The 18541-nt window shown below is 37.7% G+C and overlaps 2 protein-coding genes across 2 annotated transcripts in view; one reads left to right on the top strand and one right to left on the bottom strand.

Moving 5' to 3' along the window:
* The first annotated feature begins 173 nt into the window (after positions 1–173).
* On the top strand, positions 174–17658 carry Tasp1 (Taspase 1). The gene is made up of 9 exons (XM_019042900.2): positions 174–418; positions 1221–1288; positions 2054–2325; positions 2855–2934; positions 3643–3710; positions 4622–4735; positions 6085–6271; positions 7702–7847; positions 9388–17658. The coding sequence occupies exons 1-9, from the start codon at positions 352–354 to the stop codon at positions 9466–9468; spliced, it is 1083 nt and encodes a 360-aa protein (XP_018898445.2). The 5' UTR covers positions 174–351; the 3' UTR covers positions 9469–17658.
* The window catches only part of LOC109031411 (protein arginine N-methyltransferase 9), a 16436-nt gene continuing 10047 nt past the window's right edge, over positions 12153–18541 (bottom strand). Inside the window, 1 exon segment of the mRNA XM_019042899.2 lies at positions 12153–18223. Within this exon segment, the coding sequence (XP_018898444.2) occupies positions 17867–18223 (357 nt within the window). The 3' untranslated portion in view covers positions 12153–17866.

Genomic DNA, 18541 nt, shown 5'->3' with positions numbered 1-18541 from the left:
GAACTTGTTTGCCGAGAATAGGTCTAGCCTGTTCGGGTATTTCTCAAAATTTCCCGATCATGTTGGCCAAATGCGCCGCGCCGAGTCGAACCGAACAAACGAACAAACTGAACAAGTGCCGAACAAGCATAACCTAACCTAGTCCGGTGTCAACACCAGCTCAAAGATCCTTATCTCTTATCTTGCATCCTTGTAATATTGATTTATTGCAGTTTATATTCTTTCTATCCTATTACAATCTTGTCAGTATGTAGCTTTTTTATCCCATATCTAACCTAGAATTCTTCATTTCATAAGATACATATTACTTAGCTCATCTTTAAAGATCTTTCAAGATCCCAGACTGATTTAATGGAAGGTGAGGATGCGGGAAGAGCCCCCAATCTTCCAAATCATGGATTCATTGGTGTTCATGTCGGTAAGTGTAGAAAATGCTGTTTACGAGCAATGATTATTTTTTTAGAAGAAAGGCGTGTTCACACGGCCTGTCAGGCCGCCTACGGGCTGCTCGATGAGCCCTCTGCCGTATTCTTATTTATTATATTATATTTTATTCTTATTCATATTTATCATATATTTATCCTCTTGGTCCATCCTACAGTGACAATAGCAAGAGCTTTGGAATATTTAGTGGGGACTCGCGGCCTGTCAGGCTGCACATCCAGTCGCCTGTCAGTCTGTACATCAAATCGCTTGTCAGGCTACTTCTCAAGTTGCCTGTTAGAGCTCACGCATCGTATGTTGAGACAAACGTCAATCCCCGATTAGCTCTGAATTTGCATCACTCAACAGGTTAATACATGCAGTCAGGTGGCACCACTGGTGAATGGTGACTTAATCAATACTATGGCGTCAGTCTCAACATACGATGCGCGAGCTCTAGACTGCCATCAAGTCGCCTGCCAGGGTGCATGTCAAGACGTCTGACAGCTAAACCTCATAAGACTGTGTCCTTTTTTTTTATTGCAATCCTGCGGTAGTATAGCAATTGAAAAGCAAGTGAAGCACACACCTTGGTCACTTAGTTTCGAAATCTCTTCTCGTACTTTACTTTTTCAAGAGAACATCACTGCTTATTTTAAGCAAGGAATATCAGAGAATATTTTTGATAAGACAAGTAAATCAAAGTTGCTCACAACTTTGATGATTAGCCATCCTTCTAAAAATCTGCTCTACTAGTCAAACTTGACTCATTAAGATTGTTTTCTTTATTTGTACAGGTGCTGGGTTTTTCTCCAAAAAACTGCAGAAAGAGTACCGAGAACTGTGTGAAAAAGCATGCTCTAAGGTTTGTAAATTTTGCCTCTGAATTCTGTAATCTCCAAAATGAATATTTGAAGTGATAGTTCATACTTTTTGCTAGTTATCCTCTACAAAAGCAGGGAAAATGTCTGTGCAAGCTCAAGAGTCTTCCCTACGATTCTATATTCACCTCTCAAGATTCCTTGGAGACCTTTAATCTTCATGCTGACTTAGTAACTTGCTTTCCAGAAAAAACACTAAGAAATGGCCCAAACTGTATGTAACAAGGTGGAGAAATGGTGCTGGGTTCACACCATTTTGCGGGAAAATAAAGCCAAAAATGGCCACTTATAGTCTATGCAAGCGCCATTTACACTCAGATACCTTGTTGCTAAACATTTCAGTATTGTTTCAAGTTTTTCTTTGCACATTGTTTCATGAAAATTTCAAGGATTGATGATAAAAGAAGTATTAGGTAAAATTTTCCTGTTATTCTATTCATTACTTTTTCCGTAAAAAATTAAACAAGTTTAAGAGGTTTTGCAGCACCATCTTTAAATACAAACAGCGTTTGTGATATTTTGACCAGAAGAGACAATTTAAGGTCCTGAAAATGACTCTAGGATTTCCTCTCACATTCTGAGGTTTGTTGCTTGTCTGACACAATCAGCAGTTCCTGAGACCGAGCGGTTTTTGCATCTCCGTGACTCAAACTTATTTATGAATAGTCATGTTGATTATAGGAGCCATCGAGTTTTTTCTCATTGTGCTTCTTGTTGCTACAATTTTGCTGTCAATAATCTCTTTCCAGGGTGTTGAAATTTTAAGAAACGGAGGATCATCGGTTGAAGCTGCCACTGCTGCAACAATCATTCTGGAAGATTCAGAGCTCACCAATGCAGGAATTGGGTCTAACTTATCCTTCACTGGACGTGTCGAGTGTGATGCCAGTATCATGGATGGGCAGACTATGAATGTTGGTTCTGTTGGAGCGGTCCCTGGAGTACAGAACCCTATTCTTTTAGCGAAACGAATATGCGAAAAGCAACAGCAAAAACTACCTTGCGGACTTGTTCCTCCTAGGTGAGTAGTCTTAAAATCTTGAATAGTCAATTTTTTGTATTGCGAAATGAGTTCTGGAGAAAGAGCAGAATATATCTTTCACCACTCTTCTCATCAAGAGAGGTTAGCAACAATATTAGATCTAACAACTTTGTCACACTGCCCCTTTTTTCATCTATTGCGATGGTGTCAAGCAATGGATCACCAGACAAAATACGAATTTAAGCATTTGATATTTGTTCCCTCATTGAAACTTATTGTAGAACACGATTTTTATGAAAAAAATTATTGAATGTACGAGTAACATCAAATGAAGGAAGGTATTAAATTTTTTGATGCCTAAATTCAAACTCTCCTTTCATGAAAAAAACGATAATCTACTTAGTGAAGTTCAATCGCTTACTAGACGTAGCTATCACAGTCTCTGTAGTATGAAGTCTGTCAATCTCTGTGCTAACCGCTACCTGGCATTTTTTTTATTGGATCAGGATTTTCAACATCGTTTAATCGTCATTGATAGCCTATTTTAATGAAAGTTTGTTGTTTCCAGTTTTTTGGTTGGCAAAGGAGCATATCTATGGGCAAAAACCAATGACATTAAAACAGTGGAACCTCGATCAATGATCTCAAGTAAGTTTTTGTATGTTTTGTGCTGAAGCAATAGTAGACTCCACTGTGCAGTTTCAGTTAGGGACTGACAATGAGAGTGCTCATGGTGGCAATGTGGGTCTCTAAAAATGCCTTGTTGCTCGCTTCCAGCAGGTGAATAAGTAGTTCAAGTATAACTTCACTTTTTGTCTGAAGGCAGGCAGTACATGTACATTTCAGAGCTCTGAAATATTGAAGATTATCATTCAGTGCATACTTTTTACCTTTTCACAAAATTCCTTGAAGATGCGGGAAAGTGAGGAAAGTGAATCCCAGAAGACCAGGTAAGGTAGAAGGGAAATTTTTTTGAACCCATAATGAAATTTCACTAAATCTGATACAATTTTTATCAGGCAGCATGCCTGAAGGGCAAGCCAAATCAGCATGGCAGGCGCAGTAGGAATTGCCATGTGCTATAGGGGAAGACTAAGAGAGTCCAATGGAAATGGGAATAGCAAGAGAGAGAGAGAGGAATAGAGAAGGCAAGTTGGTAAGAAGTAGAAGAGAAAAAAGGAACAAGTGCTTTCTCCCAACCACCTACATCATATTTCAGTGTTGCTGTTGCTATGACCTTGCACTCCCTGTAGAGCGTCTAGGAATGTCACTGGACAGCCTGTGATGGGATTTTTTAGGATGTGATTTCATTCTTCATTGTTTTTATACTCAGAATAAATTTTTATCTCTTTGCAGAAAAATCTTTACGTCAGTACAAGCACTATAAAAGGAAATTGAAAATGCACTCAGAGTTACCAATATTGGTAAGTTAAGTCAAATCTCTTGCTCACAACTAAAACAAAGGCTAGAGAAATTTCACATTGTTTACAATTAATTTATTTAGTTATTTTGATGAAAGATGCTGGCATGTTTACGACGAAATTACTCGCTTTTTATATTGTTATGCCAGAGACCATTCCACGGCAAGGGAAATATTCTGAGGTGAGCTCATTTCCAGCATTAAGCACTGTAGTGTTGAAGAGAAATGCTGAATTGGAATGAAATGAGTCATGGCTGCTAGTCTGCTGAAGTTTTTTTTTTTTTTTTTTTTTTAATTTGCACTTATGAATCGTTTGTAAATGAAATGTCTTTTCGTAAAAATACTTAATTTCAACCGATTTTAAGACTTCAAGCTAGGCAGCATCTTTTAACATCCATCTTCTGATGTTGTCAAGGTGTTCTTGCACTTCATATCGCATCATATCCTTGTAAATGATCAAAAACGACTGAGTACAAGTATCATCAGCATTCACTCCTAGCCTCCTTCATACTTTTGGACAGTGGTATGCTGATAAAAGTATGCAAAACCTCATCAATAGTCCTCAACATACTTCAGACCATGTCAAGGTTGCTATTTGTTGGAATTTCACTGCAAATTTTTTGCACTTCTTCGGACAGTTTTCTTCTTTCCCAAGAAAGTTACTCAGACTGAATATGACAATAGATTATTTTTTTTTTCACCAGTGCTCTCTCCAACCTTCGTTTCGAGATTGTGGTATTAGCTGACGAAAAAGGGTTCCGGCTCATCGTTGCACTGGAAGTGAGGATAGAATGAACTAGAGTCATCTTGCACCCATTATGATAGGTCTCACTTCGAACTCATGCTTATGAGAAGTAAATCTAGGTAGTTTTTTAAAAGATGTCTCCTTTCCTAATTTTTGTCGACCTGTTACAGAAAAGTTCCAAATTAGACACAGTTGGAGTTGTTTGTGTTGACAAGACAGGACACATGGCTGCAACCTCGTCAAGTGGTGGAATAATTCTGAAACACCCAGGAAGAGTGGGACAAGTAAGACCACCAAAGTCATTAATTTCTCCTTTAAAAGGGGATATAGCCAGTTTGTTGCATCATGGGATAATTATAGTTTCGCCGGGAGAAGAGCCACTGAAATCTTTTCAATAGACCTTTATTTTTGTCCACCTGGAACAATCTTGATTAACCAAGCTGACCATGTCATTATTGCTTGTTTCTAACACTTGTTTACCATTTTGTAACAGTTTTTTTTTTGATAATCTGGCGTATGAATAATGCATGATCCTCAAAGATAATCAAAAGGTGAGAATTTCAAGGTCTTGGGGTAGAGTTTAACCAAAAGCAACTAAGTTTTATCAGGTTTGTTCCGATGAATAAAGGTTTGAAATTGTATCTTTCCATCAGATTTGATGTTAAGGATAAAATCAAACCAATACTTACACATTCAAAATATTTTTTCTCTAATTTGGATTTCTGTAAGCAAAAACTAAACGACCAGTAGATCTCGATACTACAAAGGGTCACCCAGAAAGTAAAGTTCCCTACCGATTCTCTAGGAAACCAATAATGCTAGAAAAAACAAATAGTGACGTTAGAATATTAGAATTTAGAATTCAGTATTTTTTCATCTTTAATTTTAGCCCTAATTTTTTGTAAAATTGGACCACAGAAACGCTCAGGAGAGTTGTGTTCCTATGCTGCCGTCATTGTACTTACCACAGGATCTGTGTGTGCCCAAAAACTGCTGTGAAAAAGTGTAGAAACCCCTAGTTTATTTCATGCCATGATTGTTCTCCATGTTTCTGTCAGCATGAAGGACATCCGTCCAGTTAGTGCTGGGTCCCCCTTTGGAAGACAAGAACTCTATTCTCGCACTGAGGTGCTCAATGGTAGTTGCCAGTGTTGCCACTTACCCTAGGCCTCTGAATTCATGTAGAATCCAGAAAAAACGAAATACCAGGATTCACCAGTGAAAAAAGTTTTCAGAAAAACAGGAAATTCATGTTGAAAATCAGAATTTCCCCATCTCTCCATTTTAAGATCATTTCGTTTTCAAAGATGGAGCGACTTCAATTCTAACTATTGAACTGGTGCTGGAAAAGTAGCCAAAAGATTAAAAAATCTGATTATTTTCCAGAAAATTGTGGGTCTATCAGGGAATCTGCCTCTGAAAATGAACTTTTTAGAAATATCAGGAATTGAGAAGCTGTAAGAATTAAAGACACCATCATGTAAATGTGCCACTTACTTTGCTGCACCAGTCATAGAGCAGGATATTATTCCCATTAATTCTGTAATATCTCAATCTGTAGGCACTGTGTTTTTTGCCATCTAATCTAAAGATTCTTTGCTCTGCTAATCTAAAGATTATTTTCATTTTACAGGCTGCTGTTTTTGGATGCGGTTGCTGGGCGGAAAATGGGACCATAACTGAACCAGGGGTGGCAACTTCTACCACAGGTTGTGGAGAGCACTTGATTAGGACAAGCCTTGCTCGCACAGTAGCTAATGCTGTTAAATCTGACTGTTCCACACAAGGTGTATACAATGCTCTCTACAATGGTTGTTTAAGTACGTTATATTCAGTTGAGTAATTCATGATGCAGTTCTCATTGCCTACTCTTGTTTGCAATGTCAAGTCTTTAACATCAATGAAAGATCACAGAATGCTCCATTATTTTGTCTTCGCATTTAAAAGATTTTTATGAGCTTTGGAGTGATTTTAGACAAAACTAGCAGCTTTATAAAGTTTCTCTTCTTTAACAGAAGAACAGTTGACTAGATTGCAAATCTGAGACTCTGGCTGGCATAAATTGTGATATTCTTTAATAATAACCTGGTACCTCTGGTTGTAAAAGTATTATTATCTGAGGAATAAAACTTTGTATCACATCTTAACATCAACATAATAGCTCCACCAGCAGTTAGTACGGTAGGTCTCCCAAGCCTAATTACACCATCTGATGTAGAAACGTTCAAGTGTAAATTTATTGGAAACAACTTAATTAATCACTAGGGCTGTGCGAATATTCGGCAATTATTCGCTTCGTCTGCCTCGGGCACTATTCGCAAATTGCGAATAATCGCGCCGTCGCGAATAGTGAATTTTTGAACTGACATTTTCAAATATTCGCTCTGTCACGAAGAACGAATTTTCAAATATTTGCGCCATCAAAAATTATGAATTTCCGAGTGGTAATGGTGAAACGTTGCGAGGACCTGCGCAAGGCTTCCGCTTCCACCCGAGACATCGCGAACCGCGGATCTCCTTTGATCTTTACCGACGCCGAGTTTACGAATAGCAAGCGCAATTGCGATTGGGGGAAAGCAAAGAGCCCAAATTAAAGAATGAAAGACACAGAAATGTCTGAAATAGAAAAAAAAAGTTCATAAACACATTTACATTTACACAAAAAAAAAATAAAATACTAAAATGTGTCTGGTGATCCTTCGATACTAGCTTGACTGCCCGCGCAGTTAATTTCAAATCCTGGGAATGCATACGTAACTGTAGGGACAGTCAAGCCAGCATCCAGGGATCTTCAAACACATTCTTAACAGCCTCGGCTACTATCATAGCTATTCATTGTTTTCTGTGTAAGTGTATGAGCAAATGGAAAATTCTTAAAAAAATTTATCACATTTTTTTTTGTCGACTTTTGTAATATTCGCGAATTTTCACACTTAAAAAAGTCATTTCAATTTATTCGTTTTACTATTCGTAGCTGTGAATAATTGACTTAAATTATTCACTAGTGGCGAATAGTTACAGAAATTATTCGCTATTCGCTTCGTTCGGAAAATTCACTATTCGCACAGCCCTATTAATCACTAAGGTTGAAAACATCATTTTCTCATGAAGGACTGGTCGTGGAGCTTATAAATAGGTGATTGCCCGCTGTATCTGGAAATGGTCCTATTGCGATCTAAAGATGTAGAATTGCTCAATACTATATTCTGAGACGCTTATTATACCTTAATTTTCATCTCAATGATTTCAGACAGGAAAACTATATCTACGGCAGAACGTGCCTGTGGTGTGATAGTATTAAGATACAGTGATGACGAAAAATTTGAATTTATGTGGGCACATTCGACCAATTCCATGTGCGTTGGATACATGAGCACTGATAGCAAAAAGCCTTATGTAAGTTTTTTTTTTTACCTTTTCTTCTACTGGTAACTTAAGTATCTTCCATCCATCAGTCACTGTCTTTTCTTCTTCACATACCTGAGATATTTTAGCATTACTGCATTGCCTACCATTGCGTTTCAGACATATTTTTTCTCTTATGTCACGGTAATTTCTTCTCCTCCCCAAATAACCATTGCAAACATTGATGCTTATTCCTGCTGGGGCCATCTCAGTTGTGAGCCATAAAAATAATATTTCTCCAATAACTGCTGGCCTCATAAGAGCATTAGAGACGACCTACCACATCTTAGTCAAAATGATTGGCCCCCTTCAATACTGGTCAGGCAGGTCAGCATGGCAGGCAACATGCTAATAAAAAACAAGAAACTTTTCTTTTGTTAAAATGCAAGACTAACTTAGTAATTAACAGTAGCACAGAGCCATAATGAATAAGCAAGTATTAAATGAAGAGTGAATGAATATACTGAGTACTACATTTTTTAATTCACCATTTTTCTTATACCTCGTATCTCTCATATCCCTATTCTTAGATTCAAACAGTTTGGCAAAAATGCATGCACCATTTTTGATAACAAGTTAAGGTACAACGCATGGATTGCAATGAACAAAAGGGAACCAGCTCGATTTGTTCTGCTTCCTTTTTGCTTTGACAAGTACCAAATATTTATACTTACAGTGACAAAATTTTAACGATTATTTTTCTTTAATATTTACTATTTTTTTGTATAAAAACACAAACTATTTGCTATTCTGGGTATTTCGTAAGATAAAAATAAGACGCAGATTTTTACAACTCTGCAATGATGCTGATTCTCTTCTCTCCAATACAATCCAAGTACATAACATATTCAGGGTTGCCACAGAATTTAGAAAATGAATTTCCCTGATTTCTCCGACACATTTCATCAAATTTCCTGATAATTGAAGGTATGCCACATGGTTAAAAAGGTACCATTTAAAATAGTTTTCAGTCAAAATTTACTGTGCAAAACATCAAACCCTTTCTAGAAAGCAAAAAGAGGTAACTTACGATTTTTCCCTTTTGTTTCCAAGTCTCTCCTAACATTTCCTGGTTTTCCCTGACTGAGCCAACCCTGATATTTTGTTTAAATTATATTATTTCTATTTGAAATTTTTCTGAACACATGCAAAAACAGGCAGGAATCTATTATGATTTGTATAGCGTCTATGGTAACTATAGGGATGTTAAGTCAGTCAAATGTCATGTAATTTTTAGGGGTGAAACCAGGGCAGCATTACAGAGTAATTCAGAAAGTGTAAATAAAACCCGAAAAATTACCATCAAATTACTTGTTGATGGCCCCCAAAAGATTTTCAAAGATTCTAGTGTAATAAATAGTGATGAATCCTCCCTCCTTTTTCTCATGAAGCATACCACACTTAAATTTCAGTCGATGATGACAATTCCTTGAAAGATTCAGTCTTAAAAAGCTCATTAAGTTCTGTGTAAGCTTTTCCTATCAAATTTTCCTTGCTCTGATGAAGTTTTGTCTTTTTTTCAAATTTTCAGAGTCGCTTAAGCCGGTTACCTCCAGAAAAACAACCTGGCAACACCATTCTAGTCGAAGGAATTTGCTGTGATGCCAAGTGATTCTCATTCTAGGACTTTTAACGATCCAAAATTATCTTATGTCTAGAACCCTGTGAAGATTTTCTCGTGATCTCCATGAGAATAGAATATTGCTGCTCCAAGACTCATGAAAATTGTTGGAAGAAAATTTTAAAATTTTCCAATAATGAGCATTGCATTTAAAGTCTGTTTCCTGAAGAAACCATATTTTTCTCATTTTTTGCGCCTATTTCTTTTGATACTATTAAGAAAAATGGCTAATGAGACTTATCATAATTCCAGTGTTTAGTTCAACGGTCAATTTTTTTACTTTTTCCTGTGCCGATTTTTTTCTGTACAAAACTTTATGAACAAGCTCGAAAATAATCGTTTAAGTTCAGAATTTGACTCAATGCAAAGCACTTTCTTAAGTAAAAGAGAAGTGCAGCAATACAATTCGAAATAGCATATCAAGAAATTTTCGAATAAAACAGATATGCCTTGAATATTACAATCGTAAAATTTTCTTCTTGATTGGCTTTTAGAGTCCTCGCCAAATAAGTTTACGCATTTTCAGACTGGGAGAAAACATTGTCCGATTTCAGCTCAGTATGGAAAGTAAATGTAAGAATAAAGATGGCGGATCCTCTGTCACTAACAAGGACTCTAATTATTCATTAAATGCCCGGTCTTGATCATGAAATGTCAAGTGATTTTTTGTGAACCTGAACAGTCTTATTGTTCTACGGTTGAAAATGATTGTGTTTCACACTTTTCTGATGGCGATGAGTAATTTAATTGGATAATAACATTGAAGATGTAAACCGAAACAATATAATTTTGAAATTAATTTTTCGAAGATTGAATGTGTTTTTTGTTTTGGGAAAAGAATTAGGAGAGTTTAAAATCAGTTGAGCTGAAACATTTTGCCTTCAAACAGTGTGACCAGCCTCTTTTTTATGTACTTTTATTTGATTTCGCAAATCAGAGTTGCATAAGGAATGGAATTAGATATCATAAAATGGATATATTGTGACTTTATAACCATACTAGTTCATCACTGTTTAATTTAAGAACCCTGCACACCGCCTTACATTCACCGATGGGTGGGGACTTACTGGCTTTTTGTACATTTTGATTAAACACTAATAGATGATTATGATGAGCTAATGATGATTCTAATCCAACCTAACTTTTTGAAGTTCATTATTGGGCACAAGCCAAAATATCAGGAGATTTAACCGGGTAGGAGCTAAAATATTTGTGATAGAATATGCTAACTGGTTTGCTTTCTTGCGCAGACCTAACGTACATTTAGGTGCTTATTGGCTCAGCTAATGCAGACACCCCCCCTCTCCCACCCATCCACTCTGTAGCATATTTGATTTGCGCAGCGAGGACCTTGTCTTTTTTCTTATATTAAAATTAAAGATGTCGCACCTTGTTCCACATCTTATTTTCATTCTTCCTTTGCCCGGCTATCCCTCTTAATTTAGTTTTCCCACCCCCTCTTTGCAAGTCCAGTTATAAATATTTCACCTCCCATCCTACCAAATCACCTAATTTTTTGGCTTCGGCCTAGTGATGAACTGCATAATTACCTACTAAAGTTTCAACAAAACGTACCCGGAGCCTCTGAGCCCTCACTCGCATGCAGGGTTCTCTGGAGACGTGGTTCTAATACTTCCATGTAGTTGTAGTTTTTAAGAGAATCAAAGATAACACATTACCTCAGCCTCAACATCTGTAAGCAATATTTTTTTTAATCCAATTCCCTTTGTCTTTCTTTTACCGCTATTATTTCATAAATTGCGATAAAATGAGCTTCTTATCTGAATTTTTGCTCATTGGCAATGTTCTTTGTAATCAAATTTTGTCAACTACATACTCATTTGGCTGGTCAGTTTGAGACTTCAACAAATAAGAACTAATCCTGAACAAAAAAAAAAAACCGATTCAATGTAACTGAAGAAGGAAAATAAAAGAAAGTTCTACATTCATCAAGCTGTATTTAAGTTCTTTTTTAGAAGTAAAGAATCATTCGTTGGTATCCAAGCGAGCAATCTAACTTCTAGCTTTCATAATCAAGTTAATCTATGATGTAACATGTTTTTTCAATCCTTTCTCTGCACAAGAGCCTAATAAGCAGTAAAAAGGTTAGAGTGCATTCATAGTCAGGCTATTCTAGACATCCCTTAAACTCGTTGCACTTATCAAGAGGAATTATCACATTTCATTATTGTAAACTCGGGCTAATTCTCAATTTGCTCGAGACTAGAATTTTCTGAGGCTTCTGATTCAACACTGAAGGAGAGTTTCTAAAGTTTTTTTTGTTCGTTCATAGAGAAAAAAAGGAGGTGTTTGCATCTTGAGGATTGATAACCCTGTGATATAGGTCCATACAACCTGGCCAGCGAAATCCGGAATTCGAAGTAAGAAAAACCGATCATAACGTCCGATTTTTTTGCTTAAATCAACTCATGATATAATTTCAAACACTTTATATAGAATGATTTTTTCCATCAATTACACCATTTCCGAGAAAAGCGATGATAAAAGTCGTTTGTACCGACGTACGTCATCAAAAAAGTCAAAGATGCCCAAAATGCAAACACCTCCTTTTTTTCTCTATGGCTTTCGTTGAAACAGGAAAAAAGAGTAGTTCATTATTTCAATATAGCCTCCGCAACGAAATGTACAAGGAAGAATAAATTCAGAAGGATAAGTATATGAAAAAGTAATTTAAATTTAATAAACCAAAAGTGAGAACAATAACATAAAATAAAACAAAATTCTACACAAAATTAAAATGGTAAAACTTGGAATAAAGAAATTGAAAAGTGGATGTTTTAAGGTATTTACATTCATACTTCACCTAACAACTAAGCAACACACACCTGAGCATTAGAATGCCTCTCACAGTAGGTACGCATAACCTTCAAAAAAATAATTAAAGGATCCTCAGTACTCCCGTAATTAGTGGAGAAAAAACTTTCAGGATTCTATTTCTTCGAAGAGTACTGTCACTGACCTGTCTGCATAAAATACTGAAAGGAACTTTAACACAGTGGTAAACCCTGAGTTTTTTATTCAAGTGAGAAATCATTCCTTGCGAATGGTACATCTTTGAGGAGAAATAATTTATTCTGAATAAATGTCAGTCATTTGGAAAATTTTGAAAAAACATAAAATGGGACGAAGTAGATACGGATTTGATAGAGTTAAGAGCAAGTTTTTTATTTTTTTTTTTATTTTACAGACTAACAGAAAAAAGTTGTATATTTGAAAAAAAAAAAGAGACTTGGGATTATCACTTCTCCATTCCATCTCACTTTCAGCAGTTGCTTGAATAGAGTAAAAATCAATGCAATGTTTCTTGCTGTTGCTATGATTACTCAATTCTGACCAAAAATTACTCAATGGAATAGCTTTCTGGGAGTTTTGTAATTTTGTCTTAAGACAGAAAGTTGGTGATTTTGACAACATGCGTTAATCTCAGTGTACGATTGAAATACTCATTGCGGTGGGAGAAACTCATTAGAGCGAGATATTCCCTCACAGAAAAAATTCTATTTGGTGCAACACCAGCTACAAACGGTCAGGAAGGCCACTGTAAACGGGTTTCCAGTCTCATTCGACCCATCATCACTGCTGCGCAGCCTCCTGACTTTTCTGCTTCAAAGCTTGGAGAGGTCGAGAGAACCAGATCGAGATTTGGGCATGCAGTCAGGCATTTTACTCTATGAGGGAATATCATGCTTGAATATGGGCTTTTCCCTCTGGAATATGAATTTCAGTTGTATACTAAGTTTGATGCATGTTGGCGAAATCACCACCACTCTGTCTAAAAGTGACTTATGCATCGATCCGCATTTTGTTTGTACTAATTTTGCTTAAAACTAATTTTGTAATCACATTAAAAGTTGTCGGGGTTGGAGATTGTTTTTATTGCAATTAATCTTCCGTAAATCTTACTTATTTGTCCTATCAGAGGTCCTTCTAGAACAAATTTTGATGAATTTGCATTTTTAAAATTATTTCCACTCCATTTTCAACCTGTCATTTCCCTGCATTGGTGACAATTTAATAATTTTCAAGAATTTAATTCGTTGAGAAAAAACACTATTGAAATGTAATAACACGTATACATGCATACAAGTAAAACATTTGATATAGTTAATTCAGATCTTTCTAAGAAGAAGCTTGGTACTTTGGTACTGTTTTTGGCCTCCAAAAGATTGCCATTTAAAGGCGATAGTGCATTAATCGGGAATGTGCACAGTAGTAGTTTTCTTCACACTTTGGAGCTGATAGGGAAATACGATAAAGTCACTTGAGAGCATCTGGCCAAAAGTAAAGCCAAACAACTGGATTGTGGTGACATGCGAGGCCAAGCACATTTCCTGTCATGGAAAACCCAAAATGAGTTTATTTCTCTTTAGTGGGGATAAAGTTCTGAAAGCCATTCTGGATAAAAAGGAGAACGCGATTTACTATGGTATTATTGCTGATGCGACTCCTGATATTTTCAAAATAAAACAAAAAGTCCTGATTTTGAGGAACATCTCTAAAAATGGATATACAGAAAAATTTGACAACCACATGTTATAATTAAATTCCTATCTCATACAACAATAACAGCATGTTTTTAAGTCCCAGAACCCGTGTATTAACCCATAGAGACACTGAAATAGACTGCACCAACCAGTTACCTGTTAAATTCCAAATAGATAATCACAGGTACCTATGCTTTCACATCCTGAGTCAAGACTGTAGAAGCACCTCCAAAATTGGAGGCATAATCCTTTTCGTCTTGGCACTACAAAAGCCCCTGCAATCTTTAAAAAGCTGACATTTATAGTGAGGAAGACCTCACTGCTTATCAGCGCAGTATATCTTATCTGGCAAGGCAGGGTTTTCTGGCATGACGTATACTCAATGGAGGAACTTGCAAAGTCCTTAAATGAAACACATATTAGCGTCTCTACAGATAATGCTTCAGCATCTGAGTATGTACCATCAAGAGTAACTAATACTTCCATCGACACTTTGCCACTTACCAGATGAAGTAAAAGATCTTCACCTAGGCGTTACAGTTGCAACTTGTAACATGCAAATTATGGAAAAATTTCCTGGAGTTTATCTGGGACTTGACAAGGAAACCATGTGCCTTGTTTCATTGTTACAGAAGCGCAGCCAGTGGGCTTAGAGAAACAGAACATTTTTTTAGCTCTTAGAAAAATATGCTTGAATGAATTTTCTACACGTTTGGGCATATTTTCTGGCCTCATCGGAGCAGTCAGCATCTTTTCAAGCATCTCTGATGCTTTAGATTAGAATAGAATTTAGGTTAACTTTTAATCGATAAAATAAAAAGCCTGCAAAGCCCCCCCCCCCTTTCCACTCCAAATTTTCAATTAACTACAGTTTTTTTAGCAGCATGGCAACATACCATTCGCTCGTGGACCAGAGAAAAGAAAGTTTATTCAACCAAATTTAAAATGACCGATTTAGGTAAATTTCTAGATATTTAGGTATAGATATTGAGTACAATATGTCGAATAAATCCTCAAAATGAGTTAGGAAAACTATATTTTGTCAGTAGCAAAATGATTTTCAATAGATTGCGACATGAAGCTTCTGGAACGTTCTTAATTTCTTTGTACTCCAACCAGTTCCTAATCACACCTCGTCCAGTCAGCACATTTGGAGTAGCTTTCATGTCATCCAGCCATGGACTTTCTCGTATCATCCCTCCAGCCTACTGCCTATGATTCAGGCGAGGGATTTTTTACGATTATCTCAACGTCCTTCAATGAGGACTGGAACAACCTTGCCCCACACCTTAGCCAAGCCGCCTACTGCCGCCCAAGCAGCTCCGCCTGTATTCAAACGGCCATACCTCAAACCACACTGTGCCCGACCACTTGCTCCAGCAAAAGTCCAATATTGCAAGCTACGCTTACCAGTCATGAAGCGCTGGTCCATGACTTACTGCCCAATATGCTGCCATCCCGAAGACCGCAATAAGCCCTTCAAACCTATTCCAATTTGCCCTGTTGTTCCTGATCCAAATTTTAAACCCTCTTTCATTCCATCGCTGTCCATATTCATGACACAAATAACTGAACTCCCACCTCCTTCTGCACTTCCATCTCAGATACCTCATATCGCCCCGATAGTATCCTATGTTTTTCCATTGTCACCAGCCTCGATCGCTGCAATCTCCCTCCCACCATCTCCTCCTCACGCACTGTCGGAGGCCACACCCGCCGACACCAACCCTGCTGCTGTCGCGCCGGCTGACTCCAATCCTGCAGCTGCCTCACCTGCTGACACCAGGGAGTGAGTTTGTTCTTATTCAACTATCGCAACACCCCTAGCACTGTTACCCTCAAATCCCCAAACGAAATGTTACTCAGTTTTCGCCCCCGTACCATGTTACCACCCTTGCAGAGCCCTTACAACAAGTCATGGAACTCCTCCTGAAACTGGACCTTCCCTTGACTTTGCTGTCCACCGAAGAGAAATATGACCCCGAATCACCGGCAGTCGAAGCTTATTCTCCATCAAACCCAGGAATAAGTCCGCCTCGGTGACTCGGCGAAGCTACCAGTGCCGCGGAGGAAGCGAAAATACCTCCACCCGCACGGGACCCGCGGCGACCGCAGTGCAAAGAAGGCGAAATAACCTGCCAAACTTTTGTTCCATGTACACTCTGTCAGTGCATTGTTTTACCTTGTCAACCTGTTACCTTGTTACCTTGCTAGAATCACCATAGTCTTCATTCATCTGGCTTCCGATGTGAGCTCTTACCCTTTCCTACCTTTTAAATTTGGCTACTTTGCATACATTACACAGTTCTCTTTTCTTGTGTGCCTTTCTACTTGTTTTTGCCTTGTTTCCCATGTTAAAATCCACTAAGTCGCTCTCAGGCTCTCACTAACTTTAATGGCTGTGATCCAAAACCTTGAAAAGTTGAAACGCTTAACGCCCTTTTCTATAACTTGACCACCATGCCTGGCGTCACCCCTCTACATCAATGTTTTCCGTCATCTTTTTTTCGGTCATTATTCTCTAGTTGCACAATTTGTTTCGTACATATTTTTTGAGCCCCAGAGGTGTAGTATCCACGCTTGACACTATTGTTTAGCTTGTATAGTCTGTGTTTAGAACCACAAACGTAGGGTACGTTCGCCACACCCCTCGTAAAATCAGTGACGTCAGTCAGAGTGTCGCGGCAAGACCCACATAGCTGTTCCCCCACTTCGGTCAGTGGCCACGACCAAAACGGGGAGACGCCCGAAAGTTGCTGGAGCTTGCCGAGTCGCGGCAAACTGCGACACCCGCGGATATAAAACCCGCTGCATGGCCCAGCTCGCCGTCTCTTCATCATTCTTTCACCTTCACCTATCATGTAAGTTCTAGGTTCATAGGTCGTTTAGTGCTTATAATCTAGTCAGAACTAATGAGTGTCGCCATGTTTCCTCCTTTTGTATACAGCCATGTTTAGCCTTAACGTATCGTGAGCATTGCTGCGTGGTTACCCTAGCATAAATGTGATGAACCTAGAGCATTACCATTCTCCCTGTGTCCGCTTATGGAGAGAGAGGTTCCTTGTATGTCATTAAATATACTATCTTTCTTTAAAAAATGGTCTTCCTCTGATTAAAAGCCCAATCATGTTCATACATGAGGACGACAGCTTCACATTGTATCAGCATGAGATTTTAGCTTTTCCTCATCAGAATACAGCCCTGAGGCAATTTTTTATGCCAAGACAGTGATTTTCCTGACAGGAACAAAAATTAAGTCTGGTGACTCTATGTTTTAAAGACAGCGATGAAGCTAAACCACAGCTCTTTTCTTAGAATTTATGAATCATGGGTCCTTATTTACTGCATAGTACACGATATCAAGTGAGGCGCCAGGCCATCACAGCCAGGACTGATTTGCTGCAACTGACGATTTTAATCTCATTTTTAGGTATCAGTTTAGTTCTCCTAATGATGCCTACTTTTTTATTGTGGGATGCCACCAATGTTACAACAGTACATCCTGAAGATGGAATGGAAGTATTTCTGAAATGCATCCTTTATTGTCACACCGGGAGATCATTCATGTTGACAGATTAATTGTGTCTGCTATGATTATTTGGAGAACACACGCATTTTTTAGGTAACTTTTTCTGAGTGTTGAGAGAAAATTAAGAAACCCTTTTTTTTGTAAAAATAAGGTGCATTTGAATTTTTTAAACACTTCTCACCGACTTTTATCTGATCTCCTTCTTGAGTCACTAACCAAATAGCTATCCTATTAACTTAGCTCCCCCTGGAGTAATTACACGTTTACCATGCTTTCAGTAACTCTGAACCTCCTATGAAATTTTCACACTTTTTCTAAAACTTAAGGACCAGTGAATACCCTCAGTAAGTGATATTCAAGGTAATGCTCCTGGATTCATGGTTAATTTCAGAAGCCCTTTTTCTAGACCCACATTCAAAATGACCATTGAATCAACAGAAACTCGACAAGGTGGCATCATCAAACATGCAGACTGGTCCACACTTGATTCTGAGGACTTAAATGAAACAATGAGAGACATCTTGGGCAGAAGATTCACTACAAACCACATAGCTGTCGCACTCAAGATTCCAGTCCTTGTGATGCTTACACTGATGTCACTGTGTAGTTTTTCTTCGGAGGCTTCAATTGTGGTTATGGAGAAGAGCTCGAATTCGAATGATAGCTCATCATATTCAATACTGTCTAAGTTGAGATTACAATGGATAGGAACCTGTAAAGAATTAAAAATTTAGTTAGTGGTACGTATCACTGACTGACCCTCTAAATCTTATCTTTTTAATAATTTTTGTATTAAAATATTAATCAATCAATGGATCATTCATTTCATATTTTGGAAATTTAAGAAGCTAATAACTTTAAATAGAGAATTATAAGAGCTGAAACTAGGAATGGCTCGGATCAAAATTGAAAGTTTGCCCATAGAAGAGCCTACTGGGTCATGCACCCTTTTCTGGAAATCAGTGATTTAACCTGTGCGCATTTCAGAGATCATATCCTTCAATGATCATAATCATTCGATCATTCTGTA

The sequence above is a fragment of the Bemisia tabaci genome, chromosome 7, assembly GCF_918797505.1.
Source record: "Bemisia tabaci chromosome 7, PGI_BMITA_v3".
Taxonomy (NCBI): Eukaryota; Metazoa; Arthropoda; class Insecta; order Hemiptera; family Aleyrodidae; genus Bemisia; species Bemisia tabaci.
This window is presented reverse-complemented; position numbering and strand designations above follow the sequence as displayed.

Coding starts and splice junctions, on each gene's coding strand:
- Tasp1 (XM_019042900.2), top strand. CDS start 352: ATGGAAGGTGAGGATGCGGGAAGAGCCCCCAATCTTCCAAATCATGGA. Junction 1,289..2,053: donor GTGAAAAAGCATGCTCTAAG/GTTTGTAAATTT, acceptor ATCTCTTTCCAG/GGTGTTGAAATTTTAAGAAA. Junction 3,711..4,621: donor ACTCAGAGTTACCAATATTG/GTAAGTTAAGTC, acceptor GACCTGTTACAG/AAAAGTTCCAAATTAGACAC.